This window comes from Oncorhynchus masou, chromosome 27 (genome assembly GCF_036934945.1).
Source record: "Oncorhynchus masou masou isolate Uvic2021 chromosome 27, UVic_Omas_1.1, whole genome shotgun sequence".
Classification (NCBI taxonomy): Eukaryota; Metazoa; Chordata; class Actinopteri; order Salmoniformes; family Salmonidae; genus Oncorhynchus; species Oncorhynchus masou.
In genome coordinates, this window is record NC_088238.1 from 7,945,751 (window position 1) to 7,958,944 (window position 13,194).

The following is a 13,194-nucleotide window of genomic DNA, read 5'->3' on the forward strand; positions in this document are numbered from 1 at the left end:
AGATGCTATAGAGGGTAGTGTGTACAGCCCAGTACATCACTGGGGCCGAGCTTCCTGCCATCCAGGACCTCTATACCAGGTGCTATAGATGCTATAGAGGGTAACCCCTGTCCTCCTCCTCAACCAGCCCAGTACATCACTGGGGGCCGAGCTTCCTGCCATCCAGGACCTCTATACCAGGCGGATGCTATAGATGCTACATCACTGGGGCTGGTCCAGGACCTCTATACCAGGTGCTATAGATGCTAGCCACCCAAGTACATCACTGGGGCCGAGCTGCCATCCAGGACCACTCTACCAGGTGCTATAGATGCTATAGAGGGTAGTGTGTACAGCCCAGTACATCACTGGGGCCGGAGCTTCCTGCCATCCAGGACCTCTATACCAGGTGCTATAGATGCTATAGAGGGTAGTGTGTACAGCCCAGTACATCACTGGGGCCAGCTTTTACTTGAATCCAGGACCTCTATACCAGGTGCTATAGATGCTATAGAGGGTCACGTGTCACCCGAGCTACCTAGCCCAGTACATCACTACTGCTACTCCGTGCATAGTCACGTTACCCTTACCTACCTCAATCACCTCGACTAACCTCTACCCCCCACACATTGTCTCGGTACCGGTACCCCCTGTATATAACCTCATTATTGTTATTTTATTGTGTTACTAAAAAAAAAAAAAAAGTTTATTTAGTAAATATCATTCTTAAGTCTTATTTTTAATTAAAATTGCATTATTGGTAAGATCTACACTTGTATTCCGTGCATATGACATTTAAAATATGATTTGATTCAAATATCCTGGTATCAATGCAGTAGTGGCCATCAATCATAAGATATCCTGGTATCAATGCAGTAGTGGCCATCAATCGTAAGATATCCTGGTATCAATGCAGTAGTGGCCATCAATCGTAAGATATCCTGGTATCAATGCAGTAGTGGCCATCAATCGTAAGATATCCTGGTATCAATGCAGTAGTGGCCATCAATCGTAAGATATCCTGGTATCAATGCAGTAGTGGCCATCAATCGTAAGATATCCTGGTATCAATGCAGTAGTGGCCATCAATCATAAGATATCCTGGTATCAATGCAGTAGTGGCCATCAATCGTAAGATATCCTGGTATCAATGCAGTAGTGGCCATCAATCATAAGATATCCTGGTATCAATGCAGTAGTGGCCATCAATCATAAGATATCCTGGGTCAGGGAGAGAAGACGTTCAGTCCTGATCGGAGGGTGGACCTTGGAAGAGCCGTTTGCCGTGGGAGGTGGGCGTGCAGAGGGCGAGCTGCTGCAGTCTGGAACAGCCCAGCGGTGATTCGAATGGCTCCACCTACACAGATGACAACAACAACAAGATGGAGTCGGAGAAACGTGACACCTCTTCCCAACGGACTCTCTTAGAATAACTACCTCAACCACTTCTACTACAATAACGCCTCCTCCTCAACCACTTCTACTACAATAACCCCTCCTCCTCACCTCAACCACTTCTACTACAATAACCCCTCCTCCTCCTCAACCACTTCTACTACAATAACCCCTCCTCCTCCACCACTTCTACTACAATAACCCCTCCTCCTCCTCCTCCTCAACCACTTCTACTACAATAACCCCTCCTCCTCCTCCACCACTTCTACTACAATAACCCCTCCTCCTCCTCCTCCTCAACCACTTCTACTACAATAACCCCTCCTCCTCCTCAACCACTTCTACTACAATAACCCCTCCTCCTCCACCACTTCTACTACAATAACCCCTCCTCCTCCACAACAATAACCCCTCCTCCTCCTCAACCACTTCTACTACAATAACCCCTCCTCCTCCTCCACAATAACCCCCTCCTCCTCCTCAACCACTTCTACTACAATAACCCCTCCTCCTCCTCAACCACTTCTACTACAATAACCCCTCCTCCTCCTCAACCACTTCTACTACAATAACCCCTCCTCCTCCCACTCCAATAACCCCTCAACCACTTCTACTACAATAACCCCTCCTCCTCCTCAACCACTTCTACTACAATAACCCCTCCTCCTCCTCACCACTTCTACTACAATAACCCCTCCTCCTCCTCCTCCTCAACCACTTCTACTACAATAACCCCTCCTCCTCCTCAACCACTTCTACTACAATAACTCCTCCTCCTCCTCCTCCACCACTTCTACTACAATAACCCCTCCTCCTCCTCAACCACTTCTACTACAATAACCCCTCCTCCTCCTCCTCAACCACTTCTACTACAATAACCCCTCCTCCTCCTCCACCACTTCTACTACAATAACCCCTCCTCCTCCTCACTACCACTTCTACTACAATAACCCCTCCTCCTCCTCAACCACTTCTACTACAATAACCCCTACCTCCTCCTCCTCAACCACTTCTACTACAATAACCCTCCTCCCTCCTCCTCAACCACTTCTACTACAATAACCCTCCTCCTCCTCCTCCTCAACCACTTCTACTACAATAACCCCTCCTCCTCCTCAACCACTTCTACTACAATAACCCCTCCTCCTCCTCAACCACTTCTACTACAATAACCCCTCCTCCTCCTCAACCACTTCTACTACAATAACCCCTCCTCCTCCTCAACCACTTCTACTACAATAACCCCTCCTCCTCCTCCACCACTTCTACTACAATAACCCCTCCTCCTCCTCAACCACTTCTACTACAATAACCCCTCCTCCTCCTCAACCACTTCTACTACAATAACCCCTCCTCCTCCTCAACCACTTCTACTACAATAACCCCTCCTCCTCCACAACCACTTCTACTACAATAACCCCTCCTCCTCAACCACTTCTACTACAATAACCCCTCCTCCTCCTCCACCACTTCTACTACAATAACCCCTCCTCCTCCTCAACCACTTCTACTACAATAACCCCCCCTCCTCCTCACCACTTCTACTACAATAACCCCTCCTCCTCCTCAACCACTTCTACTACAATAACCCCTCCTCCTCCTCAACTACTTCTAATAACCCCTCCTCCTCCTCCACCACTCCTCCTCCTCAACCACTTCTACTACAATAACCCCTCCTCCTCCTCCTCCTCAACCACTTCTACTACAATAACCCCTCCTCCTCCTCAACCACTTCTACTACAATAACTACCTCCTCCTCCTCCTCCTCCACCACTTCTACTACAATAACCCCTCCTCCTCCTCAACCACTTCTACTACAATAACCCCTCCTCCTCCTCAACCACTTCTACTACAATAACCCCTCCTCCTCCTCAACCACTTCTACTACAATAACCCCTCCTCCTCCTCCACCACTTCTACTACAATAACCCCTCCTCCTCCTCAACCACTTCTACTACAATAACCCCTCCTCCTCCTCCACCACTTCTACTACAATAACCCCTCCTCCTCCTCCTCAACCACTTCTACTACAATAACCCCTCCTCCTCCTCAACCACTTCTACTACAATAACTACCTCCTCCTCCTCCTCCTCCACCACTTCTACTACAATAACCCCTCCTCCTCCTCAACCACTTCTACTACAATAACCCCCTCCTCCTCCTCCACCACTTCTACTACAATAACCCCTCCTCCTCCTCCTTCTACTACCACTTCTACTACAATAACCCCTCCTCCTCCTCAACCACTTCTACTACAATAACCCCTCCTCCTCCTCAACCACTTCTACTACAATAACCCCTCCTCCTCCTCAACCACTTCTACTACAATAACCCCTCCTCCTCCTCAACCACTTCTACTACAATAACCCCTCCTCCTCCTCAACCACTTCTACTACAATAACCCCTCCTCCTCCTCAACCACTTCTACTACAATAACCCCTCCTCCTCCTCAACCACTTCTACTACAATAACCCCCTCCTCCTCCTCAACCACTTCTACTACAATAACCCCTCCTCCTCCTCAACCACTTCTACTACAATAACCCCTCCTCCTCCTCAACCACTTCTACTACAATAACCCCTCCTCCTCCTCAACCACTTCTACTACAATAACCCCTCCTCCTCCTCAACCACTTCTACTACAATAACCCCTCCTCCTCCTCAACCACTTCTACTACAATAACCCCTCCTCCTCCTCAACCACTTGTACTACAATAACCCCTCCTCCTCCTCAACCACTTCTACTACAATAACCCCTCCTCCTCCTCAACCACTTCTACTAAAATAGCCCCTCCTCACCTCAACCACTTCTACTACAATAACCCCTCCTCCTCCTCAACCACTTCTACTAAAATAGCCCCTCCTCCTCCTCAACCACTTCTACTAAAATAGCCCCTCCTCCTCCTCAACCACTTCTACTACAATAACCCCTCCTCCTCCTCAACCACTTCTACTACAATAACCCCTCCTCCTCCTCAACCACTTCTACTACAATAACCCCTCCTCCTCCTCAACCACTTCTACTAAAATAACCCCTCCTCCTCCTCAACCACTTCTACTACAATAACCCCTCCTCACCTCAACCACTTCTACTACAATAACCCCTCCTCAACCACTTCTACTAAAATAACCCCTCCTCACCTCAACCACTTCTACTAAAATAACCCCTCATCACCTCAACCACTTCTACTACAATAACCCCTCCTCCTCCTCCACCACTTCTACTACAATAACCCCTCCTCCTCCTCAACCACTTCTACTACAATAACCCCTCCTCCTCCCTCAACCACTTCTACTACAATAACCCCTCCTCCTCCTCAACCACTTCTACTACAATAACCCCTCCTCCTCCTCCACCACTTCTACCACAATAACCCCTCCTCCTCCTCAACCACTTCTACTACAATAACCCCTCAACCACTTCTACTAAAATAGCCCCTCCTCCTCCTCAACCACTTCTACTACAATAACCCCTCCTCCTCCTCAACCACTTCTACTACAATAACCCCTCCTCCTCCTCAACCACTTCTACTACAATAACCCCTCCTCCTCCTCCACCACTTCTACTACAATAACCCCTCAACCACTTCTACTACAATAACCCCTCCTCCTCCTCCACTTCTACTACAATAACCCCTCCTCCTCCTCCACCACTTCTACCACAATAACCCCTCCTCCTCCTCAACCACTTCTACTACAATAACCCCTCAACCACTTCTACTAAAATAGCCCCTCCTCCTCCTCAACCACTTCTACTACAATAACCCCTCCTCCTCCTCAACCACTTCTACTACAATAACCCCTCCTCCTCCTCAACCACTTCTACTACAATAACCCCTCCTCCTCCTCAACCACTTCTACTACAATAACCCCTCCTCCTCCTCCACCACTTCTACTACAATAACCCCTCAACCACTTCTACTACAATAACCCCTCAACCACTTCTACTACAATAACCCCTCCTCCTCCTCAACCACTTCTACTACAATAACCCCTCCTCCTCCTCCACCACTTCTATTACAATAACCCCTCCTCCTCCTCAACCACTTCTACTACAATAACCCCTCCTCCTCCTCAACCACTTCTACTAAAATAACCCCTCCTCACCTCAACCACTTCTACTAAAATAACCCCTCCTCACCTCAACCACTTCTACTAAAATAACCCCTCCTCACCTCAACCACTTCTACTACAATAACCCCTCCTCCTCCTCAACCACTTCTACTACAATAACCCCTCCTCCTCCCTCAACCACTTCTACTACAATAACCCCTCCTCCTCACCTCAACCACTTCTACTACAATAACCCCTCCTCCTCACCTCAACCACTTCTACTACAATAACCCCTCCTCCTCCTCAACCACTTCTACTACAATAACCCCTCCTCCTCACCTCAACCACTTCTACTACAATAACCCCTCCTCCTCCTCAACCACTTCTACTACAATAACCCCTCCTCCTCCTCAACCACTTCTACTACAATAACCCCTCCTCCTCCTCAACCACTTCTACTACAATAACCCCTCCTCCTCCTCAACCACTTCTACTACAATAACCCCTCCTCCTCCCTCAACCACTTCTACTACAATAACCCCTCCTCCTCCTCAACCACTTCTACTACAATAACCCCTCCTCCTCCTCAACCACTTCTACTACAATAACCCCTCCTCCTCCACCACTTCTACTACAATAACCCCTCCTCCTCACCTCAACCACTTCTACTACAATAACCCCTCCTCCTCCTCCTCCACTTCTACTACAATAACCCCTCCTCCTCCTCCACTTCTACTACAATAACCCCTCCTCCTCCTCAACCACTTCTACTACAATAACCCCTCCTCCTCCTCAACCACTTCTACTACGATAACCCCTCCTCCTCCTCAACCACTTCTACTACAATAACCCCTCCTCCTCCTCAACCACTTCTACTACAATAACCCCTCCTCCTCCTCAACCACTTCTACTACAATAACCCCTCCTCCTCCTCCACTTCTACTACAATAACCCCTCCTCCTCCTCAACCACTTCTACTACAATAACCCCTCCTCCTCCTCAACCACTTCTACTACAATAACCCCTCCTCCTCCTCAACCACTTCTACTACAATAACCCCTCCTCCTCAACCACTTCTACTACAATAACCCCTCAACCACTTCTACTAAAATAACCCCTCCTCCTCCTCAACCACTTCTACTACAATAACCCCTCCTCCTCCTCAACCACTTCTACTACAATAACCCCTCCTCCTCCTCAACCACTTCTACTACAATAACCCCTCCTCCTCACCTCAACCACTTCTACTACAATAACCCCTCCTCCTCCTCAACCACTTCTACTACAATAACCCCTCCTCCTCCTCAACCACTTCTACTACAATAACCCCTCCTCCTCCTCAACCACTTCTACTACAATAACCCCTCCTCCTCCTCCACCACTTCTACTACAATAACCCCTCCTCCTCCTCAACCACTTCTACTACAATAACCCCTCCTCCTCCTCAACCACTTCTACTACAATAACCCCTCCTCCTCCTCAACCACTTCTACTACAATAACCCCTCCTCCTCCTCCACCACTTCTACTACAATAACCCCTCCTCCTCCTCAACCACTTCTACTAAAATAGCCCCTCCTCCTCCTCAACCGCTTCTACTACAATAACCCCTCCTCCTCCTCAACCACTTCTACTACAATAACCCCTCCTCCTCCTCAACCACTTCTACTACAATAACCCCTCCTCCTCACCTCAACCACTTCTACTAAAATAACCCCTCCTCCTCCTCAACCACTTCTACTACAATAACCCCTCCTCCTCCTCAACCACTTCTACTACAATAACCCCTCCTCCTCCTCAACCACTTCTACTAAAATAACCCCTCCTCCCTCAACCACTTCTACTAAAATAACCCCTCATCACCTCAACCACTTCTACTACAATAACCCCTCCTCCTCCTCAACCACTTCTACTACAATAACCCCTCCTCCTCCTCAACCACTTCTACTACAATAACCCCTCAACCACTTCTACTACAATAACCCCCTCCTCCTCCTCCACTTCTACTACAATAACCCCTCCTCCTCCTCCACCACTTCTACCACAATAACCCCTCCTCCTCCTCAACCACTTCTACTACAATAACCCCTCCTAAAATAGCCTCCTCCTCCTCAACCACTTCTACTACAATAACCCCTCCTCCTCCTCAACCACTTCTACTACAATAACCCCTCCTCCTCAACCACTTCTACTACAATAACCCCTCCTCCTCCTCAACCACTTCTACTACAATAACCCCTCCTCCTCCTCCACCACTTCTACTACAATAACCCCTCAACCACTTCTACTACAATAACCCCTCAACCACTTCTACTACAATAACCCCTCCTCCTCCTCAACCACTTCTACTACAATAACCCCTCCTCCTCCTCACCACTTCTATTACAATAACCCCTCCTCCTCCTCAACCACTTCTACTACAATAACCCCTCCTCCTCCTCAACCACTTCTACTAAAATAACCCCTCCTCACCTCAACCACTTCTACTAAAATAACCCCTCCTCACCTCAACCACTTCTACTAAAATAACCCCTCCTCACCTCAACCACTTCTACTACAATAACCCCTCCTCCTCCTCAACCACTTCTACTACAATAACCCCTCCTCCTCCACCACTAAATCTACTACAATAACCCCTCCTCCTCACCTCAACCACTTCTACTACAATAACCCCTCCTCCTCCCTCAACCACTTCTACTACAATAACCCCTCCTCCTCCTCAACCACTTCTACTACAATAACCCCTCCTCCTCCCTCAACCACTTCTACTACAATAACCCCTCCTCCTCCTCAACCACTTCTACTACAATAACCCCTCCTCCTCCTCAACCACTTCTACTACAATAACCCCTCCTCCTCCTCAACCACTTCTACTACAATAACCCCTCCTCCTCACCTCAACCACTTCTACTACAATAACCCCTCCTCCTCCTCAACCACTTCTACTACAATAACCCCTCCTCCTCCTCAACCACTTCTACTACAATAACCCCTCCTCCTCCACCACTTCTACTACAATAACCCCTCCTCCTCACCTCAACCACTTCTACTACAATAACCCCTCCTCCTCCTCCTCCACTTCTACTACAATAACCCCTCCTCCTCCTCCCACTTCTACTACAATAACCCCTCCTCCTCCTCAACCACTTCTACTACAATAACCCCTCCTCCTCCTCAACCACTTCTACTACGATAACCCCTCCTCCTCCTCAACCACTTCTACTACAATAACCCCTCCTCCTCCTCAACCACTTCTACTACAATAACCCCTCCTCCTCCTCAACCACTTCTACTACAATAACCCCTCCTGCTCCTCAACCACTTCTACTACAATAACCCCTCCTCCTCCTCCACTTCTACTACAATAACCCCTCCTCCTCCTCAACCACTTCTACTACAATAACCCCTCCTCCTCCTCAACCACTTCTACTACAATAACCCCTCCTCCTCCTCAACCACTTCTACTACAATAACCCCTCCTCTCAACCACTTCTACTACAATAACCCCCTCAACCACTTCTACTAAAATAGCCCCTCCTCCTCCTCAACCACTTCTACTACAATAACCCCTCCTCCTCACCTCAACCACTTCTACTACAATAACCCCTCCTCCTCCTCAACCACTTCTACTACAATAACCCCTCCTCCTCACCTCAACCACTTCTACTACAATAACCCCTCCTCCTCCTCAACCACTTCTACTACAATAACCCCTCCTCCTCCTCAACCACTTCTACTACAATAACCCCTCCTCCTCCTCAACCACTTCTACTACAATAACCCCTCCTCCTCCTCAACCACTTCTACTACAATAACCCCTCCTCCCTCAACCACTTCTACTACAATAACCCCTCCTCCTCCTCAACCACTTCTACTACAATAACCCCCTCCTCCTCCACCACTTCTACTACAATAACCCCTCCTCCTCCTCAACCATTTCTACTACAATAACCCCTCCTCCTCCTCCAATAACCCCTCCTACTCCTCAACCACTTCTACTACAATAACCCCTCCTCCTCCTCAACCACTTCTACTACAATAACCCCTCCTCCTCCACCACTTCTACTACAATAACCCCTCCTCCTCCTCAACCACTTCTACTACAATAACCCCTCCTCCTCCTCAACCACTTCTACTACAATAACCCCTCCTCCTCCTCAACCACTTCTACTACAATAACCCCTCCTCCTCCTCAACCACTTCTACTACAATAACCCCTCCTCCTCACCTCAACCACTTCTACTACAATAACCCCTCCTCCTCCTCAACCACTTCTACTACAATAACCCCTCCTCCTCCTCAACCACTTCTACTACAATAACCCCTCCTCCTCAACCACTTCTACTACAATAACCCCTCCTCCTCCTCAACCACTTCTACTACAATAACCCCTCCTCCTCCTCAACCACTTCTACTACAATAACCCCTCCTCCTCACCTCAACCACTTCTACTACAATAACTCCTCCTCCTCACCTCAACCACTTCTACTACAATAACCCCTCCTCCTCCTCAACCACTTCTACTACAATAACCCCTCCTCCTCCTCAACCACTTCTACTACAATAACCCCTCCTCCTCCTCAACCACTTCTACTACAATAACTCCTCCTCCTCACCTCAACCACTTCTACTACAATAACCCCTCCTCCTCCTCCACCACTTCTACTACAATAACCCCTCCTCCTCCTCCACCACTTCTACTACAATAACCCCTCCTCCTCCTCAACCACTTCTACTACAATAACCCCTCCTCCTCCTCAACCACTTCTACTAAAATAACCCCTCCTCCTCCTCAACCACTTCTACTACAATAACCCCTCCTCCTCCTCAACCACTTCTACTACAATAACCCCTCCTCCTCCTCAACCACTTCTACTACAATAACCCCTCCTCCTCCTCAACCACTTCTACTACAATAACCCCTCCTCCTCCTCCTCAACCACTTCTACTACAATAACCCCTCCTCCTCCTCAACCACTTCTACTACAATAACCCCTCCTCCTCCTCAACCACTTCTACTACAATAACCCCTCCTCCTCCTCAACCACTTCTACTACAATAACCCCTCCTCCTCCTCAACCACTTCTACTACAATAACCCCTCCTCCTCCTCAACCACTTCTACTACAATAACCCCTCCTCCTCCTCAACCACTTCTACTACAATAACCCCTCCTCCTCCTCAACCACTTCTACTACAATAACCCCTCCTCCTCCACAACCACTTCTACTACAATAACCCCTCCTCCTCACCTCAACCACTTCTACTACAATAACCCCTCCTCCTCCTCAACCACTTCTACTAAAATAACCCCTCCTCCTCCTCAACCACTTCTACTACAATAACCCCTCCTCCTCCTCCTCAACCACTTCTACTACAATAACCCCTCCTCCTCCTCAACCACTTCTACTACAATAACCCTTCCTCACCTCAACCACTTCTACTACAATAACCCCTCCTCCACCTCAACCACTTCTACTACAATAACCCCTCCTCCTCCACCACTTCTACTAAAATAACCCCTCCTCCTCCTCCACCACTTCTACTACAATAACCCTTCCTCACCTCAACCACTTCTACTACAATAACCCTTCCTCACCTCAACCACTTCTACTACAATAACCCTTCCTCACCTCAACCACTTCTACTACAATAACCCCTCCTCACCTCAACCACTTCTACTACAATAACCCCTCCTCCTCCTCAACCACTTCTACTACAATAACCCCTCCTCCTCAACCACTTCTACTACAATAACCCCTCCTCCTCCTCAACCACTTCTACTACAATAACCCCTCCTCCTCCTCAACCACTTCTACTACAATAACCCCTCCTCCTCCTCCACCACTTCTACTACAATAACCCCTCCTCCTCCTCCACCACTTCTACTACAATAACCCCTCCTCCTCCTCCACCACTTCTACTACAATAACCCCTCCTCCTCCTCAACCACTACTACAATAACTCCTCCTCCTCCTCAACCACTTCTACTACAATAACCCCTCCTCCTCCTCCACCACTTCTACTACAATAACCCCTCCTCCTCCTCCACCACTTCTACTACAATAACTCCTCCTCCTCCTCAACCACTTCTACTACAATAACCCCTCCTCCTCCACAACCACTTCTACTACAATAACCCCTCCTCCTCCTCAACCACTTCTACTACAATAACCCCTCCTCCTCCTCAACCACTTCTACTACAATAACCCCTCCTCCTCACCTCAACCACTTCTACTACAATAACCCCTCCTCCTCCTCAACCACTTCTACTACAATAACCCCTCCTCCTCCTCAACCACTTCTACTACAATAACCCCTCCTCCTCCTCAACCACTTCTACTACAATAACCCCTCCTCCTCCTCAACCACATCTACTACAATAACCCTCCTCCTCCTCAACCACTTCTACTACAATAACCCCTCCTCCTCCTCAACCACTTCTACTACAATAACCCCTCCTCCTCCTCAACCACTTCTACTACAATAACCCCTCCTCCTCCTCAACCACTTCTACTAAAATAGCCCCTCCTCCTCCTCAACCACTTCTACTACAATAACCCCTCCTCCTCCTCAACCACTTCTACTACAATAACCCCTCCTCCTCCTCAACCACTTCTACTACAATAACCCCTCCTCCTCCTCCACCACTTCTACTACAATAACCCCTCCTCCTCCTCCACCACTTCTACTACAATAACCCCTCCTCCTCCTCCACCACTTCTACTACAATAACCCCTCCTCCTCCTCCACCACTTCTACTACAATAACCCCTCCTCACCACAAATAGTTCTTCAGATGTGCCCGAGTCATGTGAGAAAATGTACTGCTTCCACCACAAAAAAAACAACTGAAAATCTGCCTGACGAGACGCCAAGTCCTCTTTCTCTCACCTTGATCTGTTTATGAGGAGTCCCATTCTGTTTCTCACTGTCAGGACCGAGCGTCCTCTTGGGAGGGGTGCTCTCAACCCCAGAACGAGCAGCTAAATGTGAAGCCTTCCCCATGTGTCCATCCTCTACAGCGCTGCTGCTAGCCTCCATCTTGATCCCTTCCTCCTCCTCCTCCTCACACGACCCGGGCTGCTCCTGAGAGGGGTCCTCAGAGCTGCTGTTCATAGGCGACCAGGTATATGCCTGACTGAAAGTGATGTCGTCCATTAGAGAGGTGTCTGAGGCATCTGCCTGAGGAGCTGTTGGAGGCTCATTTCTCCACAGCTCCCTGGGTAGGACCGACGTAGAGTGGGACTGGACACGATTGGCGTGAAGTGGGACTGCTCGGCTGGGCGTAGAGAAGAGTCTGGGTGCTGCTATAGGGGTTTTGTAGGGGGTCCTTAGAGACCAGCTCGGTGTCTGTGAGGCCAGAGGAGTGGTCTGTGTAGGCCCGAAGCCTGGGGCTGCCCTGCGAGGTGTACCCGGAGGGGGTTGGTTCTGGTCTGGTTGGTCGTGCCCCCCAGGCTGGACCAGCAGCTCTTTGACCAGGGTTCCCAGCCGGGTGTTACGTGGGATGATGCGTCTCCTAATGGCCGAGGCCATGCCCCCCTGCTTGGCTATGACATATACACGCTTCTGTCCCCGTGTCACAGCCGTGTACACGTGCTTCCACGTCTGGACGCTGCCGTTTCCCAGCACGTACACAATGGTCTCGGTCTCCGACCCCTGACGCACAGAGAAGGAAGGTGCAGTACAACTGAAGAATTCCATCAGAGAAAATGTCTAACGGGTTAGAATCTACTGAATTGCTTAGTTTAAATCATTCGCTCGTCGGTTT

The 13,194-nt window shown here is 48.9% G+C and overlaps 1 protein-coding gene across 1 annotated transcript in view; it reads right to left on the reverse strand.

Annotated features, from left to right (window-relative positions):
* Window positions 1-550: 550 nt before the first annotated feature.
* LOC135515586 (DNA helicase B-like) overlaps window positions 551-13,194 on the reverse strand; it is a 37,836-nt gene continuing 25,192 nt past the window's right edge. The window contains 2 exon segments of the mRNA XM_064939208.1: window positions 551-1,336; window positions 12,318-13,082. Of these exon segments, the coding sequence (XP_064795280.1) occupies window positions 1,223-1,336; window positions 12,318-13,082 (879 nt within the window). The 3' untranslated portion in view covers window positions 551-1,222.